Below are 15,279 nucleotides of genomic sequence, written 5' to 3'. Positions count from 1 at the left end.
GTGTGGTGTATCATCGGTGTGGTCTCGTCCACTCAGGTGTCAGTGTGTGGGGGGCTACCGTGGACGTGTGTGCGAGGTGGACGTGGACGAGTGCGACCCCAACCCCTGCGTGAACGGGGCCAGCTGCCTGGACGGTCTGGGGTCCTTCACCTGCCGGTGCCTCCCTGGGTTCAACGGAACCAGGTGTGAGACAGGTACTATAGGCCAGACGACACGTCACCATGGAAACTCCAGGAGGAGGAGTCAGATTAGCTGTTTTCCATGAAGCATATCTTTATGCAGATGTTCTCCTATGTTTATAAGTTGTAATATTTTATTTCTCCGTCAACCTTTAAATCTTTAAAATCATCAATTGCGAACAATATTACTTTTTTTGGTGCAAATTTCGACCCGAATCTAAATCACAAATTATGTTTAATTCCTTTTATTCATGTAAATTCTCTTCTGTCCTATCAGAGATGTCCTCCGCCTTCAACCTGGACTTTGAGGTTTCCGGTATCCACGGTTACGTCATGATGGACGGCGTGATGCCGGCGTTAACCGAGATCACCTGCACCTTTTGGATGATGTCATCGGACACCACCAACTACGGCACGCCGGTGTCCTACGCCGTGGAGGGCAGCGATAACGCTTTCCTCCTCATCGACTACAACGGGTCAGTCGGTGCTAGGAGTCAAATTTGTTTGACTTTATCCTGTTTCAAACCTAAAATGTTGTTTTCCTTCGTCGCCCCCTACAGGTGGGTGCTGTACGTGAACGGGAAGGAACGCATCACCGACTGTCCGGCGGTGAACACGGGGCTGTGGTACCACATCGGGGTGTCCTGGAGGAGCTGGGATGGAGACTGGAGGATCTACATCAACGGGAAGCCCTCAGACGGAGGCAAAGGCCTGTCAGTCGGCACCACTATCCCAGGTGTAGTGCTATCCTCGACCTGGATGCCATTATTTCCATATATATATAAAAAAAATCATGATGAGAAGAATGATTTGTCAGTGAGTTAACGTAGAAACTGCCTCCTGTAGGCGGCGGCGCTCTGGTGTTGGGTCAGGACCAGGATCAGAGGGGCGAGGGCTTCAATCCGGTGGAATCCTTCGTCGGCTCCATCAGCCAGCTGAACATCTGGGATCGTGTTCTCACGCCTCAGCAGGTTCAAGACGTCCGTGCAACCCCAGGACAGGAGCGTGTGTCTGAATATTTACCTCAACCGATCTCCATCTCCTTACAGATCAAGGTTCTGGCCAGCAGCTGTCCGTCCACCCACGTGACCCACAGAGGGAACGTCCTCGCCTGGCCAGACTTCCTCAACGGCGTCGTGGGGCGCGTCAAAGTCAACCTCAACAGCGTTTTCTGTGCCGGTGAGAGCGGCTTTGTGAATATTTTTAATTTACATTCCTTTTTTGCGTGTCTGAAAAACCAACGCTGGTGTCCAGATTGCCCCAAGCTGGAGAACGCCCGGCCCCACCTGCACGTCTCCACCGTGGAGGTGAACCCCGGAGCGCAGGTCCACTTGTCCTGCGATCCCGGGTTCTACCTGTTGGGGGAGCCGGTTCTTCAGTGTCAGAATCGAGGCGAGTGGAGCCACCCTCTACCCAGCTGTGAACGTAAGAAACACACACACACCTTTTTGATTTGTAAACTGATTATATCTCAGTTTTTTAGGTCAGAATAAACTCAATAATATTCTTACAGGAGTTTCCTGCGGACCTCCTCGACCTCTGGAGAACGGTTTGTTTCAGGGGTCGGATTTCCACGCCGGCGGTTCTGTGGTCTATCACTGCAACGCTGGCTTCTATCTGCTGGGAGACACTAAAGTTCACTGCACCAACAGTGGGAAGTGGGGGGGGAATCCTCCAGCCTGTCTGGGTAATTCATTCCGTCTCTGATGCATCGCTGACACGCAGGGAAGAAAACTCCTGTTGTTATTTCCTGTTGTGATATTTTGTGTTATTTGTGTGGATCCAGATGTGGACGAGTGCGCTCTGGGGTCCGACTGTGATGCCCACGCCAGCTGTCAGAACACAGACGGCTCCTACACCTGCACGTGTACACACCCGTATAGTGGGGATGGCAAAAACTGCACAGGTAACAAGATAACATTAAATGTAGTTTATTCTATCAGCTCATGTTTAAACCCGTTTGTTCTGTTTGTTGGTTCCATCAGAACCAGTGAAGTGTGAGAACCCCGGGACGCCACACTTTGGTCACAGAGATGGAAGCGACTTCCTGATGGGTGGCGAGGTGGTTTTCGGCTGTCAGACCGGCTACGAGCTCGTCGGCTCGCCTCGTCTGCACTGCACAGAGACAGGAAGTTGGGACTGTCCGATCCCGTACTGCAAAGGTGAGGCGGCGAGCAGTCATGTGACGCAGCAGCTCCACAACATCAATACCCTTCAACGATTTCAAGTAACCCAGACTCCTACTTTTCAAACGAAAGGTAAAAGGCTTACTAGCAGTGGGGCTGTGGGTTTGTGAGTCTCAGATTCTTCCCTGAACTGTTTTGTCTCCGATGAATCACTTTTCAAAAATCTGCACAACCTTCAGCATCCCTCTGACCTCCATCCACAGAAAACCGTTTTCCGTCTGAGAAAATTGAAGTAAAAGTAACGACGACTCGACCGTTGATACTCAGCATTTTTCTGTTACCTCTATCATCTTCCAGAAAGCCAATATTAATAACTTTTAACAGACAAGAGTCATGAAATAAATATTAATGAAATAAATAACACTACGTATTTATGAAATAGATAATAAACAGGGTGTTTTTCTGCACACACTCTCTGTTATAGCTCCATTTCTTCCATTCCAGGAAGTTTTTATTAATTTTTTTCTTTCTTGTGGAGAAACAACGGTAATGGATTCATGCGGTCACAAAAAACCGTTTCCTCTTCAAAGCACACAGCTGTTAGCGCCAGTTGTCTTTTATCAACACGCAGGAGTGGAGCTACAACAGCTAAAAACATTTACATACACCAATACAACACGTACGCTTTCCGTACCCCCCACCCCCCACCCCCCCACCCCCAGCCCAGGTTTTATAAAGGGGTGATTATAAATGCAGCTGTGTCTTTGTGCAGCGGGATGAAAGGCCTGACCGCTGCTGCACCTCCACCGGCTCCCAAACGCATTCTTCCTCACAGAGAAGAGAGGAATGGACTTACTCAGCGCCTGCAGGCGGGGGCAGCGCATCACATTCAGCCCCCGCTGGCTGGTGACCGTCAGACTGAAAATAGAGATTAATATCGACAGAGAAACTGTATGTCATCTGAAATAAATAAGGTGACGACACGCTAAAGTCAGAATAGGGGGGGGGGGATTTCCACTTTCAAAGAGGAAACTTTGAGTTAAAGTTAAAGTTCATCTTGCTGGTATTGATCAGTGTTATCTGAATTCTGAAAATGTGTTTATGTGTTATTATATTATTAGCTTTATTATGAAACCTTGACATGGTCACTGTGATTTCCCCCCACACATGTCCACAGTAGAAGAAGTCACAGTTAGTAAAACCACACCGATCTCTTTCCCTTGTGTCTCCTGTGACGACACGCCGTCTGTGCGTTTAACTTTTCTGCAGAAATATTTAATAAAATTCACAAAAATCATTTCCTCATCCTGGCTTTTTTAAAAAAAAATTTATCCTTTGCAATGAAAACATCGGTATCTTTACTGATCATCTCTGTCATGTCGCCCTCTAGCCCTCAGCTGCCCAACACCAACTGTTCAAGAGAACGCCATCATGACAGGAAACAACTTCACCTATGGAAGCAAGGTGACTTTCAGGTATCTTTTGCATTCGCTTCGTGTGATTACAATAAAAGAAGGACAGAGATCTACAACAATCCTGACCCCCTCTGTGTCTCCCTCCCTGTTTTCCTTCATCTCAGCTGTAGGACCGGCTTCCTGCCTCAGATCCCGTACGAGTTCCAATGTCTGGCCAGTCTGACGTGGAGCGGGACGCCCCCGGTGTGTCACCCGGTGACCTGTGGGGTGCCTTCGTCGGTCAGGAACGCCAACTACATCCTCAACACAAACACATACCAGTCTACCGTCACGTATACCTGTGATTACGGATACAGGTAGGAATGAATAAATTAATATTCTAATTCCAGTATTTTCCGCACTATGAGGCGCAACTAAAAGCCTTTAATTTTCTCAAAAGCCGACAGTGTGCCTTATAGTCCAGAAAACACTGTAGATTTGGTCTGTTTTTCTGAATGATGACTAAATCTTGGAGCTAATTAAAATCTAAATTTGGACAACTTTGCAACTGCAGAAACATTGAAATAACTAAAACAATACATTTAAAGTCCATTCATTACTATTAGTAGGTGTGTAAACTAAATGGTGTGTTGGTGTGAAGACCTCAGGCCTCCATGGAGGTGGTGTGTTTGGCGTCGGGGGAGTGGAGCCGGCCCGTCCTGCGCTGCGTGAGCGTCCTGTGCAGCGAGCCCCCCTCCCTGAGAGACGCGGTGACCGTAGGACAGAACTATGAGCTGGGAAACAAGGTGCACTATGTCTGCAAAGAAGGGTAAATGTAGCTGACGTCTACTCAGGGGTCAGAGGTCGTCTGGGTTTACTGGTTTGGAAACCGTGTCGGCAATCACAAACAGATGTACTGATATCCAGATTTCATCTCTTTCATAGCTACACTCTGATTGGTCCGGAGACGAGAGAATGTCTACCGAGCGGCGACTGGAGCGACAGCTCCGCCCAGTGCGTCCCCCGCTCCTGTGGCCCCCCGCCCGACATCGACCACGCCGAACCCTACGAAAGCCACCAGCTGTTTGGAGACACGGCGAACTACTACTGCATCGACGGCTACACGTCGAGCAACAACTCCCAGATGGTGTGCAACGCTCAGGGGATCTGGGCCCCCCCTGACGGCATGGACGCCCCCCGCTGCATCGCCAACTTCTGTCTCCGCCCGCCCGAGCTGCCCCACGCCATTTTAGAATCGATCAACAAGCCCAAATACACCAGCAACACGGAAGTGAGCTACAAATGCGAGGAGGGCTTCACGCTCAACTCCACCGCCACGCTGCGGTGCCTGATGGGCGGAGCCTGGGAGCCCTCGCCGTACGGGATTGGCTGCGTGCCGGTGAGGTGCTCCAGGCCTGACAGCATCGATCGCGGCTACTTGAGCGGAACCAATTACAGCTTCGGCGCCGTGGTGGCGTATAGCTGCGATAAAGGCTTCGTCATCCGGGGGGAGAAGAGGAGGACCTGCAAGGCCAACGGAGAGTGGGGGGGGGTTCTCCCAACCTGCGTACCGGTTCCCTGCTCCCAGCCGCCGGTACTCAAGAACGGACACATTCAGGTGACTTTCAGATTATAGTATTTCCAGGAATCTGCCAATAATTCCTATCTAAACCTGATTATATCCCTCCATATTTTTCTAAATTTCTCTATATTTTTCAATATTTATTTGTTTTTCTATATTTTTCTATATCTTTCTATATTTTCTATATTTTTATATTTTTCTATATTTTCTATATTTTTATATTTTTATATTTTTATATTTTTCCATATTTTCTATATTTTCTATATTTTTATATTTTTCTATATTTTTTCTATATTTTCTATATATTTCTATAATTTTCTATATTTTTCTCCAGGGCAGAGTTCGGATCACCTACAACAGCAAGGTGACGTACGCCTGCAACGCAGGATACCGACTAGTCGGGCGTCCAGATCGAGTCTGCCAAGCCAACAGGCAGTGGTCCAATACCGACCCCCCCACCTGTGTCCTCCTGACCTGCGACCCCCCTCCCAACGTCGTCCACGGACATTACCGGGGGTCTGATTTCCAGGTGGGCCGTAAGGTGCAGTACGTGTGCGACGAGGGCTACGAGCTGCTGGGAGATCCCACCTGGACCTGCCTGAAGTACGGGAGGTGGGATCACACCAGGAGCCCCCGCTGCTCCCCGGTGCAGTGTCCAGAACCCCCCCTGGAGGAGAACCACCTCCTCCTGAAGGGCGTGGACTCCGAATCCGCAATGGTGGAATTATACTGCGAGGACGGCTACGTCCTGGAAGGGGCGCACATCCTCCGCTGTACCCCGTCCCAGGAATGGAACGACACCTTCCCGGTGTGTAAGCAGGTGTTTTGCGGCCCCCTACCCGAAGTGCCTTTCGGGGGGCCTTCCTCGCCCTCCCCACCGTTCCCTTTCAGTTCCGTGGTGAGGTACGCCTGCATGGATGGCTTCACGTTAAAAAAAGAAGGTTCCGTGACGTGTCTCGCCAGCGGGAAGTGGAGCAGCCCTTACCCAGAATGCATCCCGGTGGAATGCCCCCAACCCGTTGAGGTCTCTAATGGTATCGTCGACGTTCAGGGGTTGCTTTATCTCAGTAAAGCGCTTTACAGCTGCAAGACCGGCTACAATTTAGTGGGCAACTCGACCGTCCTGTGTGGGGAGAAGGGGCTCTGGATTGGGGGTGTTCCCTCCTGCCGACCAATCGAATGTCCAATTCCGAAACAGATCACCAACGGGAAAGTGGTTTACACCAAACTCCAGTTCGGTCACAGGATCTCCTTCTCCTGCCGCCGCGGATTCCGCCTCCAAGGCCCGGAGACTCAGACGTGCCTCGCCAGCGGGGAGTGGGACGCCCGGCCGCCGGCGTGCGTGCAGATGTCCTGCACCCCGCCCCAACCGATCGAGAACGGGTTCGTCGAGGGCCAAGATCACAGTTTTGGCGTGACCATATTCTACAGTTGCTTCCCCGGCTTCCAACTGGTCGGTCAGGATCACCTGACCTGCGAGGAGTTCGGTTGGTCCAGTTCTGTTCCCGTTTGCGTGCTTTCGGATTGCGGTCTTCCTCCTCACATCGACTTCGGGGAATACGTGAGGGTGACCAATTTGAAAGACACCCCCTCGCCGACGGACTTGAGCTTTCTTCATGGGACGTCAATCGAGTACCGTTGCCATAAAGGTTACGACCTCACCACCGCCACCCGGTTGACATGTCAGGAAGACGGACGGTGGAACGGGACGGCGCCGTCCTGCATCCAAGCGGAGTGCGAATCGCTTCCCGGTCCAGAACACGGCTGGGTGAACGTGACTCACACCTCTCTGGGCGTCATGGTGACCTACACCTGTGAGGACGGATACGAGCTGGACGGCGAGGCGGTGAGGGAGTGCGTATCGGGTCAACTCTGGACTAATGACGCCCCAACTTGCCGACCCGTGTCTTGCGGCGACTTGGGCGATCTTGCAAATGGCATGGCTCGAGGAAGTTACATCTATCCCGAAGTGGTGCGTTACGAGTGTAGTACCGGTTATCTCCTGAAGGGGAGCGACACTCTTCTCTGCCAGGCCAATGGGAAGTGGAGTGGACAGAAACCTCGATGTGAGCCGGTGTTTTGCGGCCCCCCGGTCGTCCCAGGGGAAATTACCGTGAAAGGATCGGAGTACAGCTACAACAAGGAAGTAGAACTCAGCTGTCAGCCTGGTTTCCTTTTACAGGGGAAGTCCGTCAGCGTTTGCCAAGCCGATGGCTCCTGGAGCCACGAGGCCCCCGCTTGCGTCCTCGCCCGCTGCGGGAAACCGTCGCCCATACCCAACGGACGCCTGCTGGGGTCCGAGTTCGGCTTCAACAACAAGGTGAAGTACGAATGCGACGAGGGCTACACCCTCAAGGGTGACCACACCCGCACCTGCCAATCAAACGGACTGTGGGACAACCCCGCCCCTCGCTGTGACATCATCACCTGCGACCCGCCAGAGGACATCAGTCACGGCTTCCTGAACGGCTCCAGCTTCAACTACAACGACGTGGTGGAGTACGTGTGCTTCGACGGTTACGAGGTGTTTGGGGACCCCGTCCTGTGGTGCTCCTCCCGGGGCTTCTGGGTAGGCGCCGTGCCCCAGTGCCGCCCCTGCATGTGTAACCACCCCGTGGTGAAATTTGGCGTGGTGCTCGGGCGCGACCGCGCCTGCGGAGACAAGGTGCAGTTCAGGTGCAATGACGGATACAAGCTGGTGGGTCCCTCCCAGGCCGTGTGCGAGAAAGGGGGGGTGTGGAGCCCCGGGGTGCCCATGTGTGGCCGGGGGAGGTGCAGTGCCGCCCCGCCAACAGTTCCCAATGCTGTCCAGCAGGGCGGCAGTGCTGCCTTCTTAGACACGGTCATATACAGGTGTCTACCCGGCTACCAGCCCAGGGGGTTTCCACACCTCTCCTGCGGAAGAGACGGCAGGTGGGGGGAACCCAGGATCCGGTGTGAGCCAATCAGCTGTGGGAAACCTCCAGGTGTCGCCCACGCTCAGGCGGTGGGAGACGCCTTCACCTTCCCAAACCAAATCACCTACAGGTAAACAACAGATTTTCAGTGATGTTTAATATTTTACACAGTTTTCAAACGTTTTGTGTATATTTTATTTATTTAATCATCATTAATTTTATTATTAGTTGTAAAATTAATTAAGTAATTATTAATATGTATTTATTCATTTATTATTTATAAAAATAAATAATAATTATTTGATTTTTATCATTTATTTATTCATTGATTTATTACTATTTATTCTATTACTATATTAAGAAAATTAATCATAAATATTTATTTGATTAGTTATTAATGTACATATTAATGTATTATTAATTTGTAATTATTAATAAAATTAATCAATGAATTAATTATCAATAATTATTTGTTATTATATATTTTATTGTTATACTAATATAATTAATTGATTCTTCATATTTATTTGATTTTTTATTTATTTTATATTTACACTGTATACAGTATATTTTTTAAGTTTTTTGTGTATATTTACAGCTATTTATACAGTATTTACTTACTGTGTTTTATCTTGTTGTTTGTAGCGTTTAGCGCCGTATAAAATAACTTGCGCTCATATTTAATACTGTTAGACTTTCTATTTCCTTCCTGTCCAGGTGTGACGATGGGTACCAACACACCACACAAGCGGCCTCCGTCTCCTGCCACAGCGACGGCACCTGGTCCAAACACAGCATCCGGTGCCGGCCCCGCCCCTGCCGTTTGCCCACCAACGTCTCCCACCCGCATGTCATCATCACGGGGAGGGAGCTCACCCCAGTGGGGGACGCCATCACCCTGTCCTGCCCCCCCGGCCTCTACCTGCAGGGCTCGGCCTTATCCGAGTGTCAGGTGAGGAAAACGTCACGTCGGCGAATCGTCCAGGTGTTTTAAGTCTGAATTATTTGAGTCGCTTTGAGACTTTGAGGAAGTGGTTTTTACTTTGGCCTCTTTGTATTGATCTCATGAATAATTAACCCCTTCCCATTCTCTGTCTGTTTCTTGATGTGCTCAGCTGGGTGGGAGCTGGGCGCCGAGCGTCTCCTTGGCTTCCTGCGAGCTCGTCGTTTGTGAAAAACCTCCTCCTCTTCTTCACGGCGTCACCGAGGGCGACAGCTACAACTACGGCGACTTCATCATGTACTCATGTCTGCCGGGCTTCAGCATGAAGGTACTTTTATTTATCAGGTTTAACACTTTAAGTGAAAATCGGCAGGCAAACCAAACATTATGGGATATTTCACAACTCCTGAGAGATAAACATCAGGGGCGATTGCTTCCTCTGGCTGGCCGCATTCATCTAATGGACAACAATGAGATTACAGGATGTCACGTGACTTCTCCTCAGCGATCAATAGGGGATGTATTTATAGAGCAAATAGGAGTTTAGTCACGACTGCTGACACAGCGATACCCGCTGATAGGCCGCTCCAATAAATCTTTAAGGTCGTCTCTTATGACACTGAAACTGGACTTTAACAGCTGTTAGGCAGTTAAATAAAAAAGGTGTAACGTCCACTTTTAGAATGAGAATATCTATTATCTATTATCTAACCATATTTATTCTGTCCTATCTCTGCTGTAATTATTAATGTTCTTTTTAACGTCTCAGGGAGACTCTATCCAGACCTGCCAGGGCGACAGAACATGGAGCGGCACCCAACCCGTGTGTGTCGGTACGTCTGAGGGAATGCCTGAAAGAATGTTAAGTTTTAATCCTTTTTAATCCGTTACACTGGAAAGATTTTTTTAGTAACGTATCACGAGTGAGGAAATAAAAAAGACGGAAAATCTTTCATGTTGAGATAAAAACCCTAAAAAAAAAAAAGCTGAAGGTCTTGGGGGTGTGACCGACACTGACTCACACACAACATACATCAACTCGGTTTTTTCATACCTGTCTATTATGTTGGCAGCACAGTCCTGTGGGCCCCCTCCCATAGTGGAGAATGCAGAGGTCAGGACAACAGGAGGGGCCGACCCACACAATGCCAGCTATGAATGCAATGCTGGGCTGCAACTTATCGGCACAAAGACCCTCATCTGTCAGTCCAACGGCACGTGGACCCCGCCTGCACCCACGTGTGAAAGTATGGGGGGGGGAGCTCTGGTTGTAATATTCAACATCCATCTGCTGTCTCGTGATTTTTTTTGACTCACTTCTGATCCCCCCCCCCGTCAGAGCCGAGAGGCTGCAGCGGCCCGAAGCAGGTGCTGCACGGCCGAGTGCAGGAACACAGCCTGAACACCGGGAGCGCTGTGGAGTTCCAGTGCGATAAGGGTTACTACATGGTGGGGGATCCTCTGGTGGTGTGCATCGGGGGCAACGCCTGGAGCTCCACCTTCCCTACCTGCCAACGTGAGAAACTCTACACACACACACACACACACACACACACACACACACACTCACACACACACAGTTTAATAGTTTAACACAGAAATCTGCATAAAGATGAAACCGATCCCAATCAGGGAATCTCAATTCTCTATTATTTCTTGCTTTTTCTCCTCACAGCCAAGCCTTGCCCCCCTCCTCCTGGCTGGAGGGAAACCGACGGCGGCTCCCGGCAGGAGTTTCACGTGGGACAGTCGGTCCGCGTCACGTGTCCCAAAGGTCAGCAGGTCAAAGGCAGCGGCAGCATCACCTGCAGGCCGGACCAGACCTGGAGCCTCATCAGCGCCGTGTGTGAAAGTAGGTGAAAGAAAGAAAATCAGACACAGGAGACCATTACTACTAATTTATTTATTTAATTTTATCAATTATATCTTAATTTTTTTTATTTAGTTAATTTTCATTCATTCATACTTATTCTGATTATCTGATTACCTGAATTCCACATCCTCCTTCGCTGATTTCTCCAAGCTTTCACAGTTAAAACTGTTGCTGTTTATCGTGAACTGATTTGTGATTGAAGTTTTTAATTATTGTAAAAAGCTCTAATTCCTCTAATACTCAGTGATCCAGATCCTTTAGATTTTGTCATATCCGGTTGAAATCACAGATGTTGCTGCACGCCCACTCTGTCCTCTCTATTTTATTAATTTTTTTTTCTCTGCATGGTTGTTGGCTTGAATCTCCATCAGATCGAAACGTTGTGATCTCCTTTAAAAAACCCAAATGCATCAAACGCCGTTTCGTTCCTCCTGTTTGCTCGACTAATTATGGGCTGCCCTTCAGCTTCTATGGCAACCTTTAGTTCAGTAATCCTCTGATCTGTCTTATTTGCATCACATGCGACTCGATGGTGCTCACGTTGCCATGGCTCATCGGTTGTATTTGCATTTGCACCACTATGAGAGAGGGGGGGGTCTTTAATGGTTAATGTCTGAGCATGAAATTCACTGTCTTCTGTTCTTAAACGAAATTAAATCTGCTTCATTCACAGGACGCTGATTTCTTACCCCACGGGGCACAATTATTCAATTTTTAAGGATATGCAAGTGTTTGGCATTTTATTGCGCTGAAATATAGAAGCTTCACAAATATAACATTTCCTGGAAGCTCATATTGGCACCAAATGAACCTCCAAATAAGTTTTATCCCAAAAAAAAAGAATGGATTTAATCCTCCTTTAGCTTTAGCGTCTTTTCTCTCTGATCAAAACTGCTTTTATTAACCTTTAAACAGAAGAGTTAACGTTTAAGCAGAGAAGACAGCTGATGTCTGGTGAGTAACTGGTGGGTCGTTCCATCTGGGCTGTTGTGCAGGGGTGTCCTGTGGCCCCCCGCTCCACGTGGCCAACGGGGTGGTGCGGGGGGCGGTGTTCCAGTTCGGGGACGTGGCGGTGTACTCGTGCTTTGGCGGCTACACCATGGAGGGCGTCGGACGGAGCAGGTGTCTGGAGGACGGCACCTGGACGCCGCCCCCCGCCTGCAGAGGTAGAGAGAACACACCTCTGTGCTCACCAGGAGGAACTGCCTTTTGCACATGACGCCGCCCCCCCTCCCTCAGCGTTTCTTCCGTTCTCCTCCTGCTGGTTTCTCTGTGGGGGGGGGGGGGTTTAACATCTCTGCCTGCTCTTCATCTTCTAATGGACAGAATGCAACGTGGAAATTGTTGCTATTGAATTTTTTTGCGTTGGTAGTGTTGGGTGTTGTTCCACTATTGAAGCTGTTGTGTCAGTGTACATAACATGTGTCAACCTCAAAGGTCCGGGGGCCAAATGTGGCCCTCCACATCATTTTATGTGGCCCTGCGAGAGCGTAAAAGTGTGCGTAAGAGTGTCTAAAAGCAAATAGAAAACTACAGTAAAAACTACATTTCCCACAATGCAGTAATTAAACCCATTTTAACTATAAAAAGCTAGGAAAGAATTTATGTTATAACAGAGTAATAAGCAAACTAATGTTTGTAACTTGAGTAAGTAATAAATTTAGAGTTATTTAACATTAAGGAGTATTTACATTTATATAACATTACACTAAACTACATTTAGTTACTTTTATAAGTTACATTTACACATAAGACGTGTTATTTAGAACATTTAATAAACTACAGAGATAGTTTCTGCTCTTATTATTTATCTTCTGATACCAGAAAATGTCTGAGGACTCCAAAAAAACCAACACTTCAGTGGACGATGAACGCTACCTGAGAAAAGAGCTGCGCTGTGACTGCAAAGTCCAAAAGTCTCTTTTTATAAACTTATTTCAATCAACGAAAGAAAAGACAAAGCAAGGAATAAAACAGACGAACAAAAAAAAACGACTGCATGCATTATTTAAGCTCGCTTGTCAGGTGTTTTACATAAGAAGATAATGACTGGATTTATGTACACAAGTCTCCATGTACACATGGACACACACACCGTTCAGGACGTTTGATGCAATTCTTCTCAGGCATGAGTTGTTTTCTGTTCTTGTACAATGAAGTGCTTCAGAATTTTACCAAATAATCTGTAAAAACCTCTTCCTGTTTCCAGATTCGGTTTCTCAAACTTGTGTAAAAGTGTGTGTTTGTTTTGCGTTTGTGTGTGTGTGTCCTCCTTCAGCGGTATGCTGGCTGCAGTGCCAGAACGGAGGTGTGTGTCTGCGGCCGAACACCTGCTCCTGTCCCGAGGGCTGGATGGGTCGTCTTTGTGAGGAACGTAAGTGTGTGTGAGGGTCGAATCTCTGCTGACATGACAACCGGAACACGACACCGTGATACGACTCACTAACACGCAGGAATCCAACCTGCTTTCTAAGCAGGTTCAACAGACAAAGAGAACAAAGAACGCTCAGGAATAATAGCGTGATCGTTCATCCTCTCCGGCGCAGCAAGGCGTGGACGGCGTTTAGTCTGTCCCTCAGTCAACACAGGAGTTACAGGAAAAATAACCCAAGGATAAAAAAAACACAAGATTAATACACTTGATTCATTCATATAGACGATCGATTGGATTTAAAATAAAGCGATCGGAGTGAACGTACCGACCTTTGACCTCTACACACGCCTCAGACATGAGAAAAGAACATTCTGTCTCTCGTTCTATCAGAAAATATTTCCTGTGAAGGAGTGTGTTTCACCTCCAGTCACGAGCATTTCAACATACAGATTTATGATGGCGGCATCCCATAATACATGATCAGACTAGCACTTTAGGCAAAGAACTTCCAGGAGTATAATATTGGAATTTCATTTAGGATCTCCATGGAAACCTCAATCTAATGTTTGAGGTGTGAAAACATTTTTGACGTCTTCTTCACCCTCCGCTCCTCTTCCCCAACAGCGATCTGCATCCTGCCATGTCTGAACGGAGGGCGCTGCGTGGCCCCCTACCAATGCGAGTGTCCCACCGGGTGGACGGGCACACGCTGCCACAGCGGTGAGTTCAGGCGTCACGCTTTCACCTCAAGGCTCGCACGTGTGTGAGCGAAACACCTGCAGCAACGCCAGGAAACGACAGCGACGTAAAGGGAGTCACTGAGGGTTGGGCTACGTCACCGTTTTACCCGACTACAGCAGGATTTTATAATTGTAGTGAGAGAAAAATGAGTGATAGACATTATTAATAATGTTAAAAAAAAAATTAAAAATATTAGTTTAGTTGAAGTTGTAAGAACAGGAGTTTACCTGAAGAAAGCTGGGTGGTAGATCAGTGGTATTTCATCTCAACACTAATGATTAGTGCAGGTTTTCATGTGTGTGTATGTGTGTGTGTGTGTGTGTGTGTGGTCCCCACAGCTGTGTGTTCATCACCGTGTCTGAATGGAGGAAGATGCATCAGGCCGAACAGATGCTACTGCAGCCCGGGGTGGAGCGGACACGACTGCTCCAGGTGAGTGGAAAGGAAATGAAAAAAGTTCTCAAACAGTTCAAGTATTTTCCACGGACGAAAGTTTAAAAACTTCAGTCATTATGATTAAAACTATTAGTAAAAGCCTAGATGATGATTTATACACACACACACACACACACACACACACGCACACACACACACACACACCTATATACTGGATATACTTGAAGAAATTCTTTTTAAATTCTTAAAGGTGTTACTTTTTTAAAAATGAGTTATTAGTCGGAGTTCTATTTTTTAATGCAGGAAGCTTTAATACTTGATATTTTTGTTAAATTTAGTCACCATGATAACAGCAGCTTACATACTTGATCATTTCTTGCCATTTTTTTTCTTCCTTGTTTGCAGGAAAAGGAAATCGGGCTACTATCACTTCTAGATTCCAGCGAGCCCGTGTGAATCGTCTCATGAAGGGAACTCTTGTATAGTTAAGTGATTATTGTAAACCGTTCATTCTCGTCTCTGCAAAAAGGCAAAGCCAGAGTTTTGTAAAATAAAGCTGTATTTTTTCATATAAAGACTCAATAGTATTAAACATATGCTGCTATATACTTGTATGATGTGTAAAAACTATTGATGTGATTGTCTGATGTATATGTGTAAAGTATTCTCACATTTTTATTAAAGCATAAAATACCATTAAATGACATCTTTTCATTCTTTGCTCTTAAACCAAATATTTGTGCGTCAGTCATTTCTTTCACGTATGATTTAGGA

At 47.5% G+C, this 15,279-nt stretch overlaps 1 protein-coding gene across 3 annotated transcripts in view; it reads left to right on the top strand.

Annotated features, from left to right (window-relative positions):
- svep1 (sushi, von Willebrand factor type A, EGF and pentraxin domain containing 1) overlaps window positions 1-15,206 on the top strand; it is a 62,629-nt gene extending 47,423 nt beyond the window's left edge. The window contains exons 25-49 of one of the 3 annotated variants that reach the window (XM_068307947.1): window positions 37-194; window positions 457-655; window positions 740-915; window positions 1,026-1,150; window positions 1,229-1,358; window positions 1,434-1,604; window positions 1,693-1,866; window positions 1,966-2,085; window positions 2,165-2,341; window positions 3,696-3,780; window positions 3,885-4,076; window positions 4,361-4,528; window positions 4,645-5,317; window positions 5,616-8,308; window positions 8,896-9,130; window positions 9,294-9,449; window positions 9,891-9,954; window positions 10,195-10,368; window positions 10,461-10,637; window positions 10,797-10,973; window positions 11,990-12,160; window positions 13,273-13,368; window positions 13,993-14,088; window positions 14,448-14,541; window positions 14,911-15,206. In XM_068307947.1, coding sequence (XP_068164048.1) covers window positions 37-194; window positions 457-655; window positions 740-915; window positions 1,026-1,150; window positions 1,229-1,358; window positions 1,434-1,604; window positions 1,693-1,866; window positions 1,966-2,085; window positions 2,165-2,341; window positions 3,696-3,780; window positions 3,885-4,076; window positions 4,361-4,528; window positions 4,645-5,317; window positions 5,616-8,308; window positions 8,896-9,130; window positions 9,294-9,449; window positions 9,891-9,954; window positions 10,195-10,368; window positions 10,461-10,637; window positions 10,797-10,973; window positions 11,990-12,160; window positions 13,273-13,368; window positions 13,993-14,088; window positions 14,448-14,541; window positions 14,911-14,941 — 6,712 coding nt within the window. In that variant the 3' untranslated portion in view covers window positions 14,942-15,206. Of the gene's footprint in view, window positions 1-36; window positions 195-456; window positions 656-739; window positions 916-1,025; window positions 1,151-1,228; window positions 1,359-1,433; window positions 1,605-1,692; window positions 1,867-1,965; window positions 2,086-2,164; window positions 2,342-3,695; window positions 3,781-3,884; window positions 4,077-4,360; window positions 4,529-4,644; window positions 5,318-5,615; window positions 8,309-8,895; window positions 9,131-9,293; window positions 9,450-9,890; window positions 9,955-10,194; window positions 10,369-10,460; window positions 10,638-10,796; window positions 10,974-11,989; window positions 12,161-13,272; window positions 13,369-13,992; window positions 14,089-14,447; window positions 14,542-14,910 lie in introns of those variants that run through there. The other 2 variants (XM_068307948.1, XR_011034378.1) reach the window with 2 other exon arrangements.
- The last annotated feature ends 73 nt before the right edge of the window (window positions 15,207-15,279 follow it).

The sequence above is a fragment of the Antennarius striatus genome, chromosome 23 (assembly GCF_040054535.1).
Source record: "Antennarius striatus isolate MH-2024 chromosome 23, ASM4005453v1, whole genome shotgun sequence".
NCBI lineage: Eukaryota > Metazoa > Chordata > Actinopteri > Lophiiformes > Antennariidae > Antennarius > Antennarius striatus.
This window is presented reverse-complemented; position numbering and strand designations above follow the sequence as displayed.